Raw genomic sequence first — 22,831 nt, forward strand, 5'->3', positions numbered from 1 at the left:
GTGTAGACCATACAGCAGAACAGGAAAGGCCTGAAATGGGTCATCCAGGCTTAGGTGCTCTTGGAATATGGTTCCTAATGAGGTGTGCACCTCAACCTGTGGATGTTCATATCAGGGAGCAGTGCACCCAAAGGGGGGTCCTCTAGTCGGGGACCTCTAGTGCACCCAGAGGAGGGTCCTCTGGTTGGGGGTCTTAGGCAGGAGCCCTTCTGCTCTGGGTCCAAGAGTGGGGTTGGGGTTGGCTTGGGGGAAGTGTGTATCTTCAACACTAGCATTGTAAGTGCTCAATAAATGTCCACTTAATAAGTTAATATATCTGATAAGTGATCCCTGTCTAACAATGTGGCAGAAAACGCCCTGTTTTGCAATATGAAGATAACATTTGTCCCATTCTTTGCTTTCTTCTCTAAGTCTATATTCATTGCCTCCCAGAGTGGGTAACTACATGAGAAATAGAGGGAAGGTTCTGTCCTTAAGAAGTTAAAAGTGTGACTGGGAAGGTAAAACATAACTTATTAAAGGTTAACTGGCATTATCCCATTGTGTGTGACAGTTTGTGTGTGTGTGTGCACGTGTGCGTGAGTACACGCATATACATTTAAAAAGGTCTTAAATATACCGAAATGTTATGTCTAGGTGATGGGTAGCTTGTATATTTTTTTATATCCTTATCTGTGTTTGTCACATTTCATAGAAACATTAACAGTAACAGCTCCCTGATCTTGCACCTTGTATGCTCTGAGTCCTGTCTAATTCCTCAAGTTCCTTCACTGCCTGTCACTCTGATGCTTGCTGTATATCAACCCATCCTGCCTTTCGTTTCTTAGACCCAAAGTGTCAAGTGTACACCTGCCCTAGGTCTTTCTGTTTGCTGTTGCCATTGCCTGGAGTGCAGCTGGCCCTGATTTGCATGTGACTAGCAACTTTTCATCTATGTCTCAACGCAAATGTCATCTCTTCACTAACCATCCTGTCTAATGATTCCCTCCATCTCACCCCAGCCTCTCTGTTCTGTTGCTGTCTTATTTTCTTCATGGTGCATCACTCTTTGCAATGACTTTACTTGTTCATTATTTGCTTCTCTCACTAGAACGAACACTCCATGAGAGCAGGGACCTGCTTTGCCTTGTTCACCACTTTATTCCCAGTGGCTAGAACCACGTCTGACAGAGTAGGTGCACAATAAATATTGGTTGTGTGAATGAATAAGCAAATGAACAGCGCTGTGAGAGAGGCATCATGATGCCATTTACAGAGAAGATACAGACATGGAGAAGTTAGGTAGTTTGCCCAAGGCTGCCCAACCAGTAAGTGGTGGGTCAGGATTTTCATCCTAAGTGATTCCAACATCATGCTCTTAATCACTGTGTATTGTCAGATTATGTTGAACACACCTGTTATAATCTACAAAAATAACAAAGCCATTTCCATGTTAGTAAAGAGTTAACAATTTCAAGAATTACAATACCCTTAAAATGCACATGCACATCAACTACGATTATGCATGCTACCCTGTGTATTCAGCTAGGGTCCGAATGAATTGCCATATACAAGGAGAAAGCTCAGTGTCTTTGGCTGGCTTGGTAACATTTTCCTAGTAACCAATTGAAATTTGCAAGATAAAAACTCCGGGGAAATCCTCCACTAATGACATGGAGCCTTGTTCTATTTCTGCCTTAGTTATCTATCAATTTTATCTCCTGAAAGAGTTCCAATCTGCTAGAACATGTGTTTTTCTGTGATTTTCCAGAGAGGAGAGTCTAATTTAAATCCTGTCATTTCAGAGGAATGGAAAGCCCAATTCATTAAAACAGAAAGGAAGAAGCTCCTGAACTACAAGGCTCAGCTGGTGAAGAACCTGCAACCCCGAATTTATTGTCCCTTTGCTGGGTATTTTGTGGAATCTCACCCATCAGACAAGTATGGCTAGACACTTTGTACATCTTTATATACAACTTAATGTATGGTGGAATGAGCGACTTTGCTGTGAAAGCAATGTGACATGAGAAGGAAAGTGATTAGTAGGTGTCTAGAACTTTTAACAAGCTGCTAGAGAACACAGAACATGAATAAAAGCCACACTTGGCAGCCAGGAACTCTTTCAGGAGATAAAATAACAGATACTCTCCGAAAGGATCCCAGGAAAGAGGATGGCAACTGCCATTTACTGTTTGCCAGGAATTGAACTGGAAACTTTTAGCTAAGCCATCTTAAGTTAATCTCTCAATAGCACTATGCATAGGAAGGGGGTATTGTTCCTTTTTTTGCAGATAGGGAATCTGAAACTCAGAAAGGCCAAGGGACATGCCCAAAGTCACCCTGTTGGAAACATGAGTTGAGAATGGAACCCTGGTATGCTGAGTTCCAAAGCTCTTTTCTCTACACCATACTGCATTTAGAATTGTGTCATTATCAGATTGAAGCTGTCTTCTCATGTTTTAGGTATCTCATGTGATTTTTCTTGCAGCAGTATAACTTGTGCAAATGCTATGAATCATCACCAATTTATGGGATTGTTGAAAGAAATAAGACCATGAATTTGATCTTGTCCCCTTTGCCAATGCTCGGTTAAGTCAAGAAAACCTACATGATGAATTTCAAGATTCTCTTGAAACAAAAGAATTGCTTGCTAAATATGCAGGAATCAAAGATAAAATCTGGCAGTGTGGTTTGTTTTTTGATCTGATATCATAATGCCTATGAAAAAACTCATTTTGAATCTCATCCTAAGTCTGACTCCAATGTCATGCTCTTAATCACTATGTACTGTCAGATTATGTTGAACACATCTTGTGTTTGAACACAATGAAAGGAAAAGCTTAATTGTGACTTAGTTATACGAGGAGAAATATTTTATTAGGTTCCTAGAGCTGTTGTAACAAAGGAACATAAACTGGATCATGTAACAAAAATTTGTTGCAACAGCCCTAGGAACCTATTACAATTTTTGTTAACAAACATTTGTTAAGTTCTAGGGGCCAGAAGTTTGAAATAAGCTGTGGGCTGAGCCATGGTCTGTTTAAAGCCACTGGGGAAGGATCGATCCCCAGCCCTCTCCCAGCCTCTGGTTGCCTCAGACACTCCTTGGCTTGTAGATGACCATCTTTACTGTCTCTTCACATGGCATTTTCCCTGTGTGCCTATCTGTGTGCAATTTTTCCTTTTTTTATAAAGACGTCAGTCGGATTGTTTTAGAGCCCACCTACATGACCTCATTTTCACTTGATTACCTCCATAAGGACCCTATCTCCAAATAAGGTCACATTCTGAGGTACTAGGACTTAGGACTTTAACATTTCATTTTTGAGGGGAAAACAACCCATCACACATATTTATGTTAAAATGGAAACTTGTCATGGCACCAATTAATAATTTTATACATTTTTAAAAAATAAACCAATAGGCAGATTTTATTTTAAATTGACAGCATTAAAATTCCATGCAAAGTTGAGCAAAATTTGAAGAATATTTCATTAGTATTGATAATTTATAGTTGAGTTTTGATTTATGTAATACCCCTTTGAATTCAATGTTAATGAGTTGACACAAAAGTTAGTAAATTTACTAAACTTGGACAGGCATAGTTTTGAAACTGTTATGCTTTTGCTTCAAAGCCAAATCAGTTCTTCTAAAAAAAAAATATGAACGAGTTGTGTCAATGTGGATTTGAATGTTACATGAAAGTACATTTTTAGTACTTGCTTCTTTTTATTGGGAAGCTTTTTGGGTATATGTGGAACAACTTGAGCATGAGAAGCTACTTTTTGAACTATACATTTTATAAAATCTAAATATAGATCAAGTCTTTCAGATGAAAATATATGATCTAAATTGAGATGTACTCTGTTTAAAACATACATTGGATTCCAAAGACTTGATATGCAGAAAAGAATGCACAATATCTCAATTTTTAAAACTTGATTTCATATTAATATAACATTTGGATTAAGTAAAATCTATTAATTTTACCTGTTACTTTGTACTTTTTTAATGTTGCTACTAGAAAATTTAAAATTACACACATGCTTGCATTGTGTTTCTATTGAATAGAGTTTAATAATTTTTGGCATCACAGATCTTTTAATAGAGTAAAATCTCAGCTGTATAGAACTTCTGGGAACTCAGGCATTCTAAATAATGAAATCATGCTAGGTAGCAAAATTTTCTGGAGAGCTATAGTTTCTCTCTCTAGATGTGAAAATTTTATGATTTAGGTATAATTGTCTTCTCAGTATTAGAACATAGTTGATCTTTTCTTGATATCATGGATTCATCATTTCAAAGTTTTAGAATGTAATATTACAGCTTGATGTTCCTATAGTTCACTGGAGGATGTTATAACAGGATATGTTTGCCCCTGCACTAAATGGCCCCAGGCAGTAAAGCATTATATCTGCTTATTACAGTTTAGCTAAGACGCTGTTAGTGATCATTCTTCACTGCTGTAACAAATCTTTACCAGCAGTCTCAATCCTTCTCTTTGATTTGCTGCTTCTAGCCAGCTAAGTAATTAAAAATCAAAAATTAACTTGCTTTCACTTTTTGTACATATGCTTATGAGAGAGGCCCAGAGTAACTCTTCTGGTGAAGGACTGCTAGAAGCCTCATTCATAGATTACACTCCAAGGAAAAAGAATTGTTTTCTCAAATCAAAGCAATTATGGTTTCAATAACGTGAAGAGAATCCTTGTCGCAGTTTTTTCTTTCACTAACCTCTCACCACTTTGCCCCAGAAGCGTATGCAGTTTTCAGAACATGCACAGCAGAACAGGGAAATTGAAGCCCTGGCTTTTCAGCCAGAAGATGAAGAAGGGGACACCTGGGAGGCAGAAAAATATTGGAGAGATTTCAGATAGGAGGAGGCTTAAGAAAGTGAGCCCGTAAAATTATGGATAAACTCCTGGGTTAACTCCAAAGCTGCACTGTGCATGTGGATCTGACCCTAAACAGGATATCAAACAGAGTACATATGCTTAAAACTATGAAACAGATGAAAGAAATCAAAGACTCTAATTAGATAAATGGAACAGTGTACTATTATTCATGAATCAGATGTTTAATATAGTTCATATTTTAATTATCCCCAAACAAATTTATAGATTCAGTACAATGCCCTTCAAAATCCTAGCAGGATATTCTGTGGATCTAGATAGTGTCTAAAATTTATAGGAAAGGCAAAAGAATTAGACTAATCAAAATAATTCTGTAATAGAAGAGTAAAATTAGAGGAACATATTCTCTACTTTTAAGATTAGTTATAAAGCTACAGTAATCAAGATAGTGTGGTATTGGTGAAGGAAGAGACACAGACATCAATGGAACAGAACAGAGAGTCTAGAAATATATCCACAGAGATATGGCCAATTGATTTTTGGCAAAGATGCAATTTGGGGAAATGTGAATGAAAAAAGGCTTTATTTTTTATTTTTTATTTGAGAGGGAGTCTCACTCTGTCGCCCAGCCTGGAGTGCAGTGGCACGATCTCTGCTCACTGCAGCCTCCGCCTCCTGGGTTCAAGTGATTCTCCTGCCTCAGCCTCCAGAGTAGCTGGGACTACAGCTGCACGCCACCTTGCCCAGCTAATTTTTTGTATTTTTAGTAGAGACGGGGTTTCACCATGCTAGCCAGGATGATCTCAATCTCCTGACCTCACAATCCGCCTGCCTTGGCCTCCCAAAGTGCTGAGATTACAGCTATGAGCTACAAACCACCGCGCCCAGCCAGAAAAAAGGCAATTTAATGGAGAAAGGGTAGTCGTTTCAACAAATGTTACTGGAGCAATTGCACACCCATACGCAAAAAAAACCTTACCTCGATCTGAACCTTATGTCATATGCAAAAAGTAAGAATGGATTATAGATATAAATGTTAATATAAAACTATAAAATTTCTAGAAGAATATATAGGGGAAATATTCCTGACTGTGGGATAGACAAAGACAGATGTCGCATCAAAAGCATGATCTATTTTAAAAATTAATATATTATTATTTATTAAATTTTAAAATGATTGCTCTATAAATAGGAAACTATTAAGAGGATGAAAAGGCAAACTAGACTCTGAGAACATTTTGCAAGTAGCATACCTGACAAAGAACTTGTATCTAGAACATATAATGAACTCTCAAAAATCAGCAATGAGACTACAATTTAAAATAATTTTAAAAATCAATAGTAAGAACATTTAAAAATTGACAAAATATTTGAACAGACACTTCACCAAAGAAAATATATGGATGTCAAATAAGCATATGAAAAGATGCTGAATAGCATTAGCTATTAGGAAAATGAAAACACCACAATGGCATAACTATTAGAATTAATATCTCTTTGGAAAATTGACAATACCACCTTATGTCAAAAATACAGACCAACAGCCCTCACACTTTGCTCTTAAGGAGGCAAAATGGTGCAGTCCCTCTAGAAAACACTTTTGCAGTTTCTCTGAAGCTAACCTTACTGTATGATCCAACAGTTCCACTCCTGAGTTTTTGCCCTAATTAAATTAAAACTTTTATTCACACAAAAAATCTATATGCAAATATTAATAGTAGCTCTATTCACAATCACCAGATCAACCCAAATAGCCTTCAACAGGTGAATGGATCAACAAGCTATGGTATAGTCATACGATAGACTACTACTCAACAATAAGAACTGCTGCATACAACAGTGTGGATGAATCTCAAAGGCACTGTGTTGAGTGACAGAAGCCAGTCTCAAAAGGTTACATACTAAAAGATTCTATGTATATGATTTTCTGGAAAAGGCAAAATTATAGGAATAGAGAGTAGATTCGTGATTGTGAGGAGGTAGGGGTTAAAGAAGAATTTTACTACTAAGTTGCCAATGCAAGGAAATTTTGGGGGTGATGAACTGTCCTGTATCCCAATTGTAGTGACAGTTACACGAATCTATATTTGTGTTAAGATCTATATATCTGTGCTCCCTCAAAAAGTTAAAAAAAAAAAAAGGATCTCAGTAAATTTGAAAAATTAAAGATCAAAAAAGGCAAACATGGTGATTCTTAAAGAGCATCTTGGTAGTTAAGGCAAGCATATTGTTTTTTTTGTTTGTGAGTTTTGTTTTGTTTTTTGGTAGAAACAGAGTCTAGCTCTGTCACTCAGGCTGGAGTGCAATGGCACAATCTCAGCTCACTGCAACCTCCGCCTCCCAGGTTCAGGGGATTCTCCTGCGTCAGCCTCCTGAATAGCTGGGACTACAGGCATGCACCACCATGCCCAGCTATTTGTTTGTTTGTTTGTTTGTATTTTTAGTAGAGATGGGGGTTTCCCCATGTTGGCCAGACTGGTCTCCAACTCCTGACCGCAAATGATCCTCCCACCTTGACCTCCAAAGTGTTGGGATTACACTTGTGAGCCACTGTGCCCAGCAAGCATATTTAAGTCATATTTGTGATACAATCAAGTTATATTACATGCACATTTTATGGACTTCATAGTCTCTTGCAAAAGCAATACATATAATAAATCTACCCATTTTGTGTTATTTGGAGCACAATTTTGTTGTAAATGCTAAAAAGTTTACAGACGTTTAAACTGTGCTTTTATGAGATTCCCTTGATTGTGTATGGAATTTATTTGATCCTGAGCTTATGCAGTGACTCATCCCCTAGCTATAACATTTTATTAGCAATCATCTGCTTCACAAAAAATTTATTTTATCATACAGTTACTGATATTTTGTGAACAAAGGGCAGGGACTGTTTACGTGCAGGCAGGAAATGCATGTGTCATTTTACCGTGAAAGTACACTTACCTGTATTTGTCTGAATTTATTGGATAATAAGTCAGTCCTCGAGGCGAGTTTTCATGACAGTAATCGTGTTAGGACTGCCCATGACTTCTCATCAACTGGAAGCAGCAGAACAGTAGGAGGAGTACATGGGATTGTGGTTTTGGTTCTACCACCATCTATCTAACTTCTCTGCACTTCATTTGTGTCATTGTTTTTTTTTTTTTTTCTTTGAGACGGAGTCTCGCTCTGTCACCAGGCTGGAGTGCTGTGGCCGGATCTCAGCTCACTGCAAGCTCCGCCTCCTGGGTTCACGCCGTTCTCCTGCCTCAGCCTCCCGGGTAGCCGCCTACTACTACTGTAGCCTGGGACTACAGGCGCCGCCACCTCGCCCGGCTAGTTTTTTGTAGTTTTTAGTAGAGACGGGGTTTCACCGTGTTAGCCAGGATGGTCTCGATCTCCCGACCTCGTGATCTGCCCGTCTCGGCCTCCCAAAGTGCTGGGATTACAGGCTTGACCCACCGCGCCCGGCCTGTCTCAACTTGTTAAAACCTGACATCACTTTCACATTCTGTAGCTACAATGTGTGTAATTGCTTAATGTGGTCTCTTGCTGATGTGTTTCTTTTGAAACTTCTTGTTGACTTTATTTAGCTGTCTTGTATCTTCCAAATTTTTTCAGAAAAGATTGGTCTAAGGTTAAAACATAATTTCTTTTGATCAGTGCTCTTCATTACTCGTAAATTCAGTTTTCATTCACTGAGTGGCACTGTGCTAAGTACTGGAGAACTAGAGATAAAATGATTGTTCTCAGAGTGATGGTCTATTAGAAGAGAAGAACAATTGTAATGCAGAATGATCAATGCAGGCAAGGGGATACAGATGGAGAGGAGACGAACATTGGATGAGTCTATGAATGCTGCATTTTAGAGAAGGAGTAGGAACTGACCAGTAAAGCTAACAAGGTGCTGCAATGAGAGATTGCAGGTCAGAACAGGAGATGGGGGTTGTGTGAGCACTTTAGGACATGCTATGTGATTTGGATTTTTTCCTGGAAGGATAGGCAGCCTGATAGTCAGTGAGGAACAGGGATGTAATCAGATGTGCACTGGAGGGGTTTGTATGCCTGTGTGATGGCAAAGGGAAAGGGAAACCAGTTTGGAAACTATTGCAATAACCCAGGAAGGAATAATGAATGGCAGTGGGGAGTGAGAAGGGAATGCAGATTCAAGAAATATTAAGTAGGTTGAGTTGCCAGGACGTGGAGAAGAATTGGAGGTGGTGGGTACTTGACCACTTAAGGTGATGCTGTAATTTAAAGCAATTAAAAGCTGCACTGTTGCATGTAAGTAGTTGGCAAATACTTTCACTTCCCACAATACCCCATCTAGATACTGATTTTATTTTTATTTTATAGAGAGACAAAGACACATCAAGCAGTTACAGAACTTTGTGACCACCACACCTTATGTTTTAGGAAGAGTAATGAATAGTAAAGTGATTGGAGAGGGGAAAGTTGGATGCAGGGAGACCTGTTAGTGAACCATGTAGAGACTAAAGGCCGGAAGAAGATGAGACACTGTGGTGACTGTAATAGTGGGAGGATATTAATGTGTGTAAAAAGGGAAAAGCTACTGATGTCTTTGGTGCAGTGACAGCATCGTCACTTGTGTCTACAAAATTGATTCCAAGATCATAAATGTGTCACCTGAGTGCTATAGAAATGCAAATGATTATGTACTTTTTGCTTATCTGACTAAACATATCTATCAAGTCTGGGTAACCAATTTGTAGCTCAAGAAATTAAAATTCCCTTTAGCAGAAATGTCTGTCTATAAAACCCATGTTAGGTGAATCACAGTGGCAAATCCTCTTTCTCTGGATCTTTCTCTTTCTGCTCCAACGCAACCACAATCACATCCTTGTATGACATTGGAATTGAAGAGTTAAGGCTTTTCAAGAAAGATTGTGATATGGAATTAGATTTGGGAGACACCACGCTTTTATCAATGCCACAGTTAGAAATTAGATCTCAGCCAGACGCGGTGGCTCACACCTGTAATCCCAGCACTTTGGGAGGCCAAGGCAGGTGGATTGCCTGAGGTCAGGAGTTCGAGACCAGCCTGGCCAACATGGCGAAACCCCATCTCTACTAAAAATACAAAAATTAGCTGGGCATGGTGGTGGGCGCCTGTAATCCTAGCTACTTGGGAGGCTGAGGCAGGGAGAATTGCTTGAACCTGGGAGGGAGAGGTTGCAGTGAGCCAAGTCGTGCCATTGCACTCCAGCCTGGGCGATAGAGCAAGACTCTATCTCAAAAAAAAAAAAAAAATTAGATCTCAGAGCCCAGGAGTTGAGACCAACCTCAGCAACAAAGTGAGACCCCATCTCTACAAAACATCAAAAAATTAGTCTGGCATAGTGGTGCATGCCTGTAGTCCCAGCTACTTGGGAAGCTGAGGCAGGAGAATTGCTTGAGCCCCGCAGGAGAATTGCTCGGGAAGCTGAGGCAGGAGAATCAGTGAGCCATGTTCATGCCACTGTACTCTACCTGGATGAAAGAGTGAGACCCTGTTTCAAAAAGAAGGAAAGAAAAAAAGAAATTGGATCTCAAGATGGGTTGCAACTAAGGATGTATGTGTGTAACAAGTAGATTTTTAATGGTTTTGAATGTAAAATCTTTTCAGATTTTACTCCCAAAGTTTTGTGGCATCCTGTGAGGGTTGAGCCTTCACTGGCTGCACAGCCTGCATTGGACAGGTGGAGCTGGGCTGATTGCTAATGGTATGGCCTCGAGCAAGTCATATGTCCTCTCTAAGCCTTAGTTTCTCTCTCTATCAAATGAGCATCATAATAGTACCTCATGGGGCATTGTGAAGGTAATCAGTTAGTTCATATTAAACACTTAGTATAATGCCTGCCGAATAAGAGTTAATCCATATATTAACATTAAACACAGGAGTGTGCAATTCCCACCTATTTTCAGTAGTCAGTCTTGCTACATCTAACTTCAATTCCAATCACCATGCGATTATACTTAAAAACAAAGTATAAATACAACCCTCTTTGACTGACATTTCTGTAATTAGGGACATTAGCCCAAATATAGTATTTTTCCATGGAATAAGTGGAGGAGGATTGGAAAGTGAAAACGTGGAGAAAATAAAACAGAAATCTGTCATTGTACTCATCAGACTGTGCACCTGAGAATAAACTTTCTTACATGGGAGTGCTCTTATTTCTCAGGTACATCAAAGAAACAAACACCAAAAATGACCCAAGTGAACTCAACAATCTTATCAAGAAAAACTCTGATGTGATAACATGGACCCCTCGACCTGGAGCCACCCTTGATCTGGGAAGAATGCTGAAGGATCCAACAGACAGGTTTGGCTTAAATATTTTTAGAGGATAAAAATGTTTTATACTATTTTTTCAATACTATGAGAAAATCAATGGCTCACCTCTGGCCTCTTGACAGGTTCCTATTTTGTTTGTTACACAGTAAAATCCACACATCACTTTCTATTTTATTTTTTTTTTTGAGATGGAGTCTCGCTCTGTCTCCCAGGCTGGAGTGCAGTGGCACGATCTCGGCTCCCTGCAACCTCTGCCTCCCAGGTTCAAGCAATTCTCCTGCCTCAGCCTCCTGAATAACTGGGATTACAGGCGCATGCCACCATGCCCAGCTAATTTTTGTATTTTTAGTAGAGACAAGCTTTCACCATGTTGGTCAGGCTGGTCGTGAACTCCTGACCTAATGATCTGCTCACCTCCACCTCCGAAATTGCTGGGATTACAGGCGTGAGCCACCGTGCCCGGCCTACGTCACTTTTAAAAAATGGAAGTCTTACCACTTAAATAAAATGAAGTATCCAGTACGTATCTCACAAATCTTGGGGAAGACTGAATTTTTTCCTAATCTTTTCATCCTATATAACAATGACTCAAATGTTTTCATCATCTCAGAACCTTTCTAGAGGGTAAACAGTGAAGAATCTTTTCTTCTATTAAGGACCATTGATACAGCTCAAAAATAAATTATTTTATGAAAGCAAAAAGCAGTAAGAAAATTAGTTTTCATGTCAGTGCAAATATTACCCAATTTCCCATTCCACAGATAGTACATTTGAACAAGTAACAATAACACACTGGAAATGCAATCCGAGAAAATTAACATGATGTCACAAAGCTATATTTTTTTGAATACTACTCTGAAGCCAAATGAAACCATCATGGGCTATTTGGAAATGGACTAACATTTTGGAGAGTGGTACATGCAATTACCAAAAGCTCACCCTCTCCCAGCCTTGCCTCTGCAAAGTCAGTATGAATGGTAAATCAGCTGATTCTGTCTTTTGCTAACTTCCCATATCAAACAAGTTATCAAATCTGGTCAATTCTCCTTCATAAAGCACTCACTAATCCATCACTTATCTCCAGCCTCTTCTGCCCTGGTCTTAATTCTGCCTCTCAAAATTTATCACCTAGACTCCTGCAGTGCCCCCCGACTCCCGCACAACTTCCCTTGACCCATCTTCCATGCCAGTGTCTTCAATCTGCTGGTCACAATCCATTGGCAACTCATAAAATTAATGCCATTGCTCATAGTCAATGTTTTAAAAATGAAATAGAATAAAATGGAATAGAATAGAAAATGCCTGAGTACATTGCATGTAACAAGGGTATTATTTCATAAAACTTTTGTTTCATAGGTACCCTTGGTAGGTGGACTTCAGGGTCCTAATGTAAAATGTAGTCTTTACTGGGATGATAGGCAAAATGTTTGAAAGCCCCTGCTCTTCATTGCTGACAAAGCAACCTTTCTAAAGTGCAAACATTCCTGTTTAAAATTCTGTAGGATATCCTTAGTGCCTCCAGGATAAAAGTGTTTCTAATTTTATTTTCCAGGACTAAAGGTTTTTAATTATTCCAGTTCTTAGCAAGGTATTCAAGAGCCTTGGTCATTTTACATTTGCCTAACTGCAAAAATCATCTCTTTCTATTGCCCCAGCAGTAATTTTCAAGCTTTAATGAACATCAGAATAACTGAAGAGACAGACTCACGTAAATCCAGATCCCTGGACTCCCTTCCCCCTCAGATCCGGATTCAGTAGATCTGAGGCAGAGCCCAGGAATCTGCATGTGTATCCTTGTGCCTCACCAAAGCATTCTGGGTGACTAGAAAGTCAACACTGTTGGGTCTCAGAGCTAAGACAAAGTATAGGGGACACACAGAGACCAAGTACTTTAACTGCCTTGCAAGGGGAGGAAGAAAAAAATGTGACCAAGGAAAGCTTAATCTGGATCTTTGGCATTTAGAGATGAGGAGGATGTCACAAGTAGAGAGAAGAAAGAGATTCTAGTCAGAAGCAATGGGATGTGCTGGAGACGGCAAGTGTACAATGGGTTTGGTGAATGCGGATACTTCGAATGAGGGCATAAATATATGTCATTCATTGAGAAATGATTTATTGAACTCCTTCTGTATACAAGTCATCATCCCAGGTATAGGGGATACAGATGTGAAGAGGCTTTTGTCCTCATAAAGTCATCTGTCTTCCTGATTAGAGGGCTGGTGAGTGAAAGCAGAGGAAAAGGGTGAGATGGATAGGCGGCCAGGCTTGGAGAAAGGCCCCAGGAGCCAGTGTAGGGAATTTGTGCTGTGAGTGAGAGGAGCTGCAGAATGTTATAAAGCAAAGAAGGATCATTACTGAGTTGTGTTTTAGAAAAACCATTTCAGCTTTGCAGAGAATGGATTGGGGAACAGGTAGAACCACTGGAGTAAGGGAGGGTGGTTGGGAGGGTGTGGCTTTCTATAGAAAGAGATTAGTGAAGCTCTAGACTTGAGGCAAGGCAAGGAGTTGCGGAAGAAGATTTGAGATATATTTAGAAGTGAGAAGCTTTAAGATTTGTTAAATAATTTTTTTTTTTTTTTTTTTTTTTTTTTTTTTTTTTTTTTTTTTACAGAAACCAGTACATCTGTAGCTTAGGGCATATAAAAGTATAGTTTTGAGAAGAGGGTCAGCTACCGCCACTTGCCACGTCTTTATGAGATGGGCACCTGTTTCCCTCCTTATATTTTCTTTATCCTGATCACATCCTATTCCATTCTCGGGATTTAAAATTCCGTATTTTATGCAAGGATACATCTTCATATGAGATGGACAGAACTCTAGGATTGTCAGAGAACTCCATTATCCACATTACTGGCTGGGTTTAAGGATAAAAACTTGCATCTGTCTATTGGCTGTGCTTTGATTAGGACAGCAAGAGCACCATATATTAGAGACACAAAGTTCTGGGAATTTCTTAAAGATACGCTAAAGTCGTCCATATATCCAACAAATATTTATTGAACACCTGCTATGGGTTCAGTCATGGTTGCTAGTTTCACCAAACTTATATTCTAATTGGGGTGGGGAGGCACAAGTGTGCAGGCATCCACCAAATCATATGGCCAGATTTTAAGCAACATTTCCATAATTTACTTGTTTGGAACAAAGAGGCCCAAATTAGTGGTTTTCACATGTTTTTTTCTAGACACAGACTTTCTTTCTTCAAATGAAATCTGACTTAAAAACCTATCACACTAGACAATAGGAGCTGCTCTGATTTAGGCAATGGTGGGATCACTGAGGCACTTTTGTGGGACCCCTTGTGAATTATCTGAGCAGTCTCAAAGCTGCTAGTCTGGTTGACTTTTACTACTTAAGTACTAACTTTTGCCTTCATTACTTGTTGCTTTCTTTCACTGTTCTCACACTTGTTCTTTAAGCAAGGGCATCATAGAGCCTCCAGAAGGGACCAAAATTTACAAGGATTCCTGGGATTTTGAACCTTATTTGGAAATCTTGAATGCTGCTGTAGGAGATGAAATATTTCTTCACTCATCCTGGATAAAAGAATACTTCACTTGGGCTGGATTTAAAGATTACAACCTTGTGGTCAGGGTATGCTATTGTTTGTCTTTGCTTTCATGCATAATGGAAATACATGAACACCCCTTTGTTTTCCAGTAAGCATTTATTAAGTCCTATCAACTGCCTAACAGAGAACAGATTTGACAGTGTGATCAGCAATCTCTTGTTGAATATTTAGAGAATGTTCTGAAGTCCCTAAGTTTTTCTTTTGGAACATCTTTTATCTCCTATCACCACATGTTTTTTTGTTGTTTGTGTTTGTGAGTGTTTAGGCTTTGTTTTGGCATGGCAGGAACAGCTATTTAAACTGTGGGGCTAGAAGGTTGGATCCACCCAAAGAGGTGATGGCCTGGAGCAAGGTGAGGTAGAAGCAGGTAACCCATATCTGCAGCTATGCTGAGGCTGAATTGCACAAATTAAGAACTAGGCCTAGGTCTACAGCTTAAACTAGCCCTAACACATTCATACAGAGCCACAAGCTAAGAAAGAGTTCGTGTTATAACCTAGTCACCAAAACTGGACATATCTCTAGAAGCAAACTAAATACTAGCAGACGGAGGGTGCAAGACAAAGAGGAGGTCTGAAACGGGACAGGAGTAACTGCAAAATCAGTAACCAGCCACCTGTGGCTTATATGAGATGCCTGAGGTTGCGCAGGGGAGCAAAATTTAGGGATGTCATCAGGAAATTGACAACAATCACACTCTTAAGACATGAGTATTTGTTACCCTCAGGGTAAGAACTACTCCCAAGTTTATCTTTCAATTTCTGAATACTAATGCCAGATAATACTTACTATTCTCAAAAGCAATGATCCCCAAAACCCTAGCTGGGGCCCATGGCCAGTCTGTGGCAAAATTTTTGCTGGCACATAGTGAAATAAATAAGAGAGCAGGTATGTATGTCAACTCTCTTTTCTTGGGATGAATTGCTATTATTCCATGACTAAGTCCTTTCTATTTGGGGGTATTAAAACATCCTTTCTTCAATGAAATAAAAGGGTAGCAGAGGCAAGATTTTTTTCAGTCCTCACTTAGCCAAACAAATGGTTAATATCTATATTAGTTCCCAGATAATTTTTAGAAAATTGTCTTTGAAATCTAATGATTGGTAAATGATATTTTCATTAGGACAATTAGTATGAAAAAGAGAAAACCTTTTGACAGTTTTTTTAATAAAACATTTTCAGTGAAACCATTTCTATATAGCTGCTATATGACAGTGAGAAACATTCCACATTTATTTCCTCACCTGCAAATTTATGGTGGGATTTGATATCTCATTAGTAATAGTACTTCAGATAGCAATAACCAGCTCTATACATTTGGTGTTAGTGACATGAAGCTGTTTTGCTTATATAGACTAGGATTTGCATGTTACAGTTCAGGTGAGAGAAGAGACTCTTAATATTAATTTCCAGTTCATTGCTATCATCTGTCATTTGAGAGCGTTTGAGTCTTACACATTCTTAGAATTTTTTAAAGACTGTGACCACTTGATTGATATTCTTCTGTTTACCATGTTGTCATTTGCACAGATGATTGAGACAGATGAGGACTTCAATCCTTTTCCTGGAGGATATGACTATTTGGTTGACTTTCTAGATTTATCCTTCCCAAAAGAAAGACCACAACGAGAACATCCCTATGAGGAAGTAAGCAGCAACACTGGTGGAAGTCTGCTTTTCTTCCTTCTTTCCATCCTTCCTTCCTCTCTTCCTTCCTTTCCTCCTAAATAAACTTTTAATTTTAGAATAACTTTAGATTTACAGAAAAGGTACAAAGTATTATTAACAACTTACTTTACTATGGTACATTTGTCACAACTAACAAACCAATATTAAAAATATTGTTATTGATCAAAGTTCACACTTATTTCTTTATGAGCCATTCCCAAAGATTGGCTTCTCCATCTGCTTACTTCCAGACACCTGCTCAACCTAAGCTGTTATTAGACCTGTGAGCATTGATCTCTGCCTTCCTTTTCCTCTGCCCCTCCCAATGGGTGTCTCTGGAAAGGGAGTTAGATCAACATGAAACATCATGTATTGATTGCATTCGAATTCTGAACAAATCTCTCGCCGATGGCAGCATTATGTAAAAAGCCGTGGCAGTGGAGACAGTGTCAAGATGGGGATTGATGCCCCTTTCTGCAGATCATGATTCCTGATTAGGAAGCTTTGAGCAGTTATTTAAGCTGTCTGAGCTTTAGGGGTTTTGTTTTTGTTTGCTTCCACAGGGCTTGCTCCCACCTTACCAGTGTGTCATGATAGTCAAATGACATAATATATGTGAGCATGCATTGTAATTTAAAATTGTCTATGAATGTCAGAATCATTAGTTACAAGGATATACAGTCTGCCCTTAAACTTATTGTAAGTGCCATTTAAACGTGTGATGCCCTAAATGTAGAGGTTTAAATATACCTTCACCTAATAGATGTAATAAATGTGCTCTTAAACTACATTTTAATAAATTGACTAGTATTTTTGTGTTTACTAAAATACTTGCTATTGAAGAAATCCTCTATTGAAACTTCAGTAAAACTAATAATCTACTACCTGATTTATAGGTATTAAAAAAAAAAAAAAAATGGCACCGGGCACAGTGGCTCACACCTGTAATCCCAGCACTTTGGGAGGCAAGGCAGGTGGACTGCCTGAGGTCAGGAGTTTGAGACCAGCCTGGCCAATATGGTGAAACCATATCTCTACTAGAAATACAAAAATTAGCTGGGCGTGGTTGTGGGCACCTGTAGTCCCAGCTACTTGGGAGGCTGAGGCAGGAGAATCGCTTGAACCCAGGAGACGGCAGTTTCAGTGAGCCAAGATCATGCCACTGTACTCCAACCTGGGTGACAGAGCAAAACTCAGTCTCAAAAAACAAACAAACAAACAAAATAAAACAAAACAAAACTGGATTATTACATGTAAGAAAATCCTGTGTGAGATACCATATAGGTGATAAATAGGCTTACACCTTTTTAGACAAAATGACTCTTTGCATTTATTGCTTTATATATCAAACACTTACCTAGCTTGCTTTATGCCAAGCACAGTGTTAAACACTTTGCAAATATTAAGACATTTAATCCAACAACAACCCTATGAACAGATATTACTATCTGCCCCCATTTCATAGATGAAGAAACTACGGTTGTAAGAGTTAAAATAACTTGCCCATGGTTGTACAGCTAATGAATGGTGGTGCGGGGCTTTAACTCAAGCAGTCTAGCTCAAAGTCTATCCTCTTAGCCACTGTGTAGCCTTTCAAATCTGAATTTACAAAACCTATAAATTGAGATGTCTGTTAGCCTCAAGAGATTCACCTTTGAATATGTTTAAATAACTTCACTTAAAATATTTAATTTGGAAAAAATATCACTTTTTCACAGCTTTCCATAATGCATCTGCTGGAGAGAGCAAGTAGCAGCTCTGTTGCAGATTTAAATACACCATGGGGCAAATCACGATGCCATCTCTGCACATGGTGCTGTTATAATGTCGCTTGAGGACTTTTATCTCCCAGAATTTTAGGGAGAGTTCTGTATGCTGAGGTTTGGTTAAAGGGGTTATGCCTATATATGGAAGAGCTCCTTTTCTTGCTACCTGGAGCCTTCTTATATTACCTCCCTCCTGCCACCTTTTTGGAGGTATTAATTGCCTTTCAAACTCACCATTTCTATCACAGACTCTCCATTCTTAAATGCATAGCTCCTGTAGCTCACCATCCTCCTGCACCAACCTGGAAGGGCTCCTCTCTAACTCTGCTGCAAATCCACCTTTCACTGCCTCCAGACCCCACCCATGCCTTTCCCTTCCTTGCTTCACTTCTATGTGGGACTTTCTGCTTAACTGTCTCCTGCCTCATGGTGTGTAAGTTTCAGCATGTAATTCTAGGTGACTAATCATTTTCCATAGACACCCAAAGGTATTGCTCCTTTGGCTTCCAGTTACAGACAAGGTTGCTCTAAAGAAAACTTATACTAGGTTGGTCCTCCTTTCTTTGTGGGTGACTTTTAAGAATTACATGATTAGTCCATATTCACTGATAAAAAGACTTTTTTCAGCTGATTTGGGGCTCTTATGTACAGGTGTAGGATCTGTCATTCCATAGGCTCTACTTACAGAGGGCTTGCACACTGGTGCAAGGCACATCTCATAAACTGGTGAAGCTGGGTGCAGATTGCATCAAGTAGAGTGCAGGAGAAAGGGGCAGGCCTGCTAAGCGCCAGCTGATCTGAAATTTCCAGAGAACTTGAAAATCTGGATTTTCATGTGAAATACCCAAATTTATAAATGTAGAAAGCAGAGTCAATGTTCTTAAAGAGCTATAGACTACATGAAATGAGAGCTAGGCTGTATTTGGCCAAAGGATCATCAGTATGCTTTAAGCTGTGAAGGTGAGGAGAGGGGCCAGCTAGTAGGCTAGGGGACCCCTGAGTGCCAAAATGTGGAGGCTCTTGCTTTCAGCATCACAAATACACTACCTTGTTCTCCCCTCACTCCAAAATTGATTCTATGTATTGAGATAACTGTCTAAATATATTTGACCTGGGAGCCATATGTAGTGTAGGGAAGGGGCCAGCTATCTCATGGACCTACTTTTGTGCTCGCCCTGCTGTCATCCACAGTACCTACTTCTCTTCCCTCCACATCTGAACGCCCCTCCATGTACTGTCTGGGATTCTACAGTCTCTGTCCTGCATCTTTGGTTTCCATTTGTCTGCATGCTTTGTAGATTCATGTAATTAGTTGAATTCTCCTGTCAATGAATCACTTCCATTTCTTTTCACTGTGGCAGTTTATTCCTGCATAATTGCTTTGCAAAATTTTAGTTGGATCTGGAAATGCAGAGGGGATAGGTTATGCACGCAATTTGTCCAACATTGTGAAGCAATAGTCTTCTCCTTAGCCCAGTGACAGTACCTCCTTGTTTTCCTGAATATTCTTTTGCATTCTTTTGGAGTTCCTCTTTCCCCAGCCATTGCTTAAGTCTCTTGTTTCCTTCTAGGACTCTGTGTTCATTCCACTGTTCTCCCCAAGTCTCTTCCTGGGTAAACTCACCTGCTAACATCACTTCTCTGCTAATGACTCCAAAAATAATCCATATGTCCAGCCCAGAACTCTCTCTGGCTGCCTCCAGTGCTGCCAAGCTTTGGGTTCTTCAATAGTCAACTGTCTGCTAGATATAATTGGATTTCTGAATCCTTAGCACCTAATTTTCAACTTGTTCAAAGTTCAACTCCTCATCCTCCTTCTTTAAAATGTTCTTTTTCCTTTTTCTATCTGATCATGGGTAATATCATTCCCCAAGTCAGTCAAGCTAGAAACAAAGGAGTAATCTTTGGTTCTTCCCTTTTCCTGCATCCCCGAATCTAATCAATAATCTAGACTTTTCCATTTTACACCCCAAATATTTCTTAAATCTACTTCCACTTCTCCTGTGTGCTCCTCTCCCAGCTAAAAGGCCAAGAAAGGCCATTTACCTGCACTGGGAGGAACCAGGCCCTGGTAATGCATCTTAGCCAGGCCAACCTTAACCTGACCAAACTGTGGAATCATGTTTCTAAACCTCTGTTGGCAAAACTGTGACCTATGTTTGTAACCTCAGTTCATAATAGATATAATTGTTTTATACAAATGGTGCAAAAAAGAGAAATAGATCTAAAAATGCCAAACTTCCAATCATTCTGTGTCATTTAATAGCCTCTCACTTATGAAAAGTTTGCCTCTACTGGTATTGGCATGGTATTTACCTGGGGAAAATGTGATGCAGACACTGAAAGGGCTCCTAACACTGGTGCTGATGGATTGTTAAAACTATGTCCAACCAAGGATAACTTCTCTTTATTTTCTTTATATAAATTATCTCATTTTTTTCTCACAACCATCTCATAATAGAGAAACGGAGGCTTAGCAAGCTTAAGGTCACATAACTAGTTAGTGCAGGGCCGAGACTCAAGACCATCTCTGCTTGTCTCTTAATCCTGTGCTGCTTTGGCTCTTCAACAGCTTAAAAGTTGGGATTCTTTAAGGATAAGGATCTTGACCACTTGATTTAAAGTAATCCTGTTCTGTGACAGGCCAGAAACTACAGACTGTTGTGAGCTTGCAGGCTCTGCTTTGCCTCTAAATGTTCAGGTGGAGACTTGAACACTCGGCTTTTAAAATGACGATGATAGCAAAGATTTCTTGAGTGCTTACTATGTGCCAGGCTTTAAGTGTTTTATATACATCCTCACAACAGTCCTATAAGGCATGTTCTATTATTCTCTTCATTTCAAAAAAAAAAAAAAAAAAAAAAAAAAGAAAGCCAAGGCACAGAATGGTGACCAAGATCACATAGCTAGAACCTGGATTTGAATCCAGCAATCTGCAGTCTGTGCTCTCAGCCAGACACTCCCCCTGCTCTTAATCCATTTCCTGTTTTCCTTCTTTCAAGTCCTGCTGCACTTAGCTTCTTTCCTTTTCTCCTCAGCCTGTGATACCTGCTCCCAGAGACTTTTCTCCTTGGCTCTCCGTGCCTCTGCCATCATGGGCAGCTGCTTCTCCCAGGGACAGGAGGGATCCATACTCTGCTGCCTGGGTTGCCCCTGCGAGTGGTTCCATGTCTATTTCAGATCCGTAGCCGGGTGGATGTCATCAGACATGTGGTGAAGAATGGTCTACTCTGGGACGAGTTGTATATAGGATTCCAAACACGGCTCCAGCGGGATCCTGACATATACCATCACCTGTAAGTCTGGAAGCACCTGGCGCCCCCAGGCCATTGCTGAGGACGCTGTGGATATGCATAAGCAGTCAGTGACTGCCTAAGCCCCCAGATTCTGACTAATATGTGAGATTCCACCATTAGAGCTTCATTCATTTGTTAGTTTGTTAAAAAGCAAATCTGGTTAGGAAGGTATAACATTAAAGAGTCATTTATACATTCATATGAATGTGTTCCTGCACCCTTCTGGAAGTGGGTTTTGGTGTAAGAAAGAGAAATACATTACAAGAGGGAAAGGGTATGTTTGCCAAGACAAGAATGAGTATTTGTGTGGCAAAGACATGGTCATGGAATTAGTGAATTCCTGCATCACGTTTTTGTCTGTGCTCAACTCTGAGCACGAATTTGGTGGGCTAGTTGGTTTAAGGGAATGGCCCATGAATTCCTGTCTGCCTGCACTTCAAAACTGTTTAAGTCATTAGGATCATATTTAGAATATTTGCACTGAAATCTCAGAAAGGGCAATTTGCCATTTTTATATTTGCAAAATAATCAAAGGAAAGAGTACTTTTTCTCATTACCACAGATCCTCTGAAAAAATGCAGAAATTTAATTTTAAAATTCTAATTATTTAAAATGTATAAGCAACAGTTTGTACTCTGAGCTTGCAAGCAGAGGCACTTATTAAAATTTCTTTTTTACTTATTTCCTTTTGAATGTTTTTAAATGATATGGAAAAGTTTAAGAATGTGAAGCTATATAAAATAAAAAGGAAGTAACCCCACCAAGTCCCTCCCAGGAAACCCTGTTTCCTGCCCTTCCTTCCACCCACTCTTATGGTAACCTTTGATAATAACTCAGTGTGCATCCTCACAGGCCAAGCAATGTTTCTCTAAATATATTTGTTTTCAATAAAATGTTCCACATAGTTGGTGGTGAGGGAGTGTTATTGTTGCTGTTTTTATTTTATTATTTTTTTTTAATTTTGGCAAAGCATGAGCCACCTTTGGGATGTTGCTGTTGTTTTTAAATGAAACCCTAGTACATATGTTCTGCAACTTGCATTTTTTACTCATCAATATATCTTCGAGAGCCTTCCACATTGGGACATCCAAGTCAACCTCAAATCTTTTAATAGCTGTAAAACATTTCAAGTTTTTTTTAAATCATTTTCAACAGATCATATACCTAACTCTTGTTCTAGAAAGAAAGGAATCTGGCAACTTTTGAGGGGATCTTGGGGATTTTTTTTTCTTGAGAAAATAATTCCATCTTGGAAACCACTAAACTCTATCTTGTTCTATTGTGTTTTGGTAACAAGGGTCACAAATGTAAGAAGATGTCATCGTGAATATTGGGAAGCAGTCACAGCCCACTTTATCTTGTTGCTCTGAAAATGGGATTTGTGAATTTACTAAACATTCTTCTAGTTATAAAAAAAA

At 39.3% G+C, this 22,831-nt stretch overlaps 1 protein-coding gene across 6 annotated transcripts in view; it reads left to right on the plus strand.

Annotated features, from left to right (window-relative positions):
- Nucleotides 1-22,831, plus strand: part of LOC111541089 (cytidine monophosphate-N-acetylneuraminic acid hydroxylase) — a 59,600-nt gene that overhangs the window by 31,669 nt on the left and 5,100 nt on the right. For all 6 annotated transcript variants that reach the window (XM_023209728.1, XM_023209727.1, XM_023209725.2 and 3 more), the window contains 5 exons: nt 1,785-1,920; nt 11,000-11,140; nt 14,532-14,706; nt 16,214-16,330; nt 21,298-21,413. In XM_023209728.1, the coding sequence (XP_023065496.1) occupies nt 1,785-1,920; nt 11,000-11,140; nt 14,532-14,706; nt 16,214-16,330; nt 21,298-21,413 (685 nt within the window). The remainder of the gene's footprint in view (nt 1-1,784; nt 1,921-10,999; nt 11,141-14,531; nt 14,707-16,213; nt 16,331-21,297; nt 21,414-22,831) is intronic.

This window comes from Piliocolobus tephrosceles, chromosome 5 (genome assembly GCF_002776525.5).
Source record: "Piliocolobus tephrosceles isolate RC106 chromosome 5, ASM277652v3, whole genome shotgun sequence".
NCBI lineage: Eukaryota > Metazoa > Chordata > Mammalia > Primates > Cercopithecidae > Piliocolobus > Piliocolobus tephrosceles.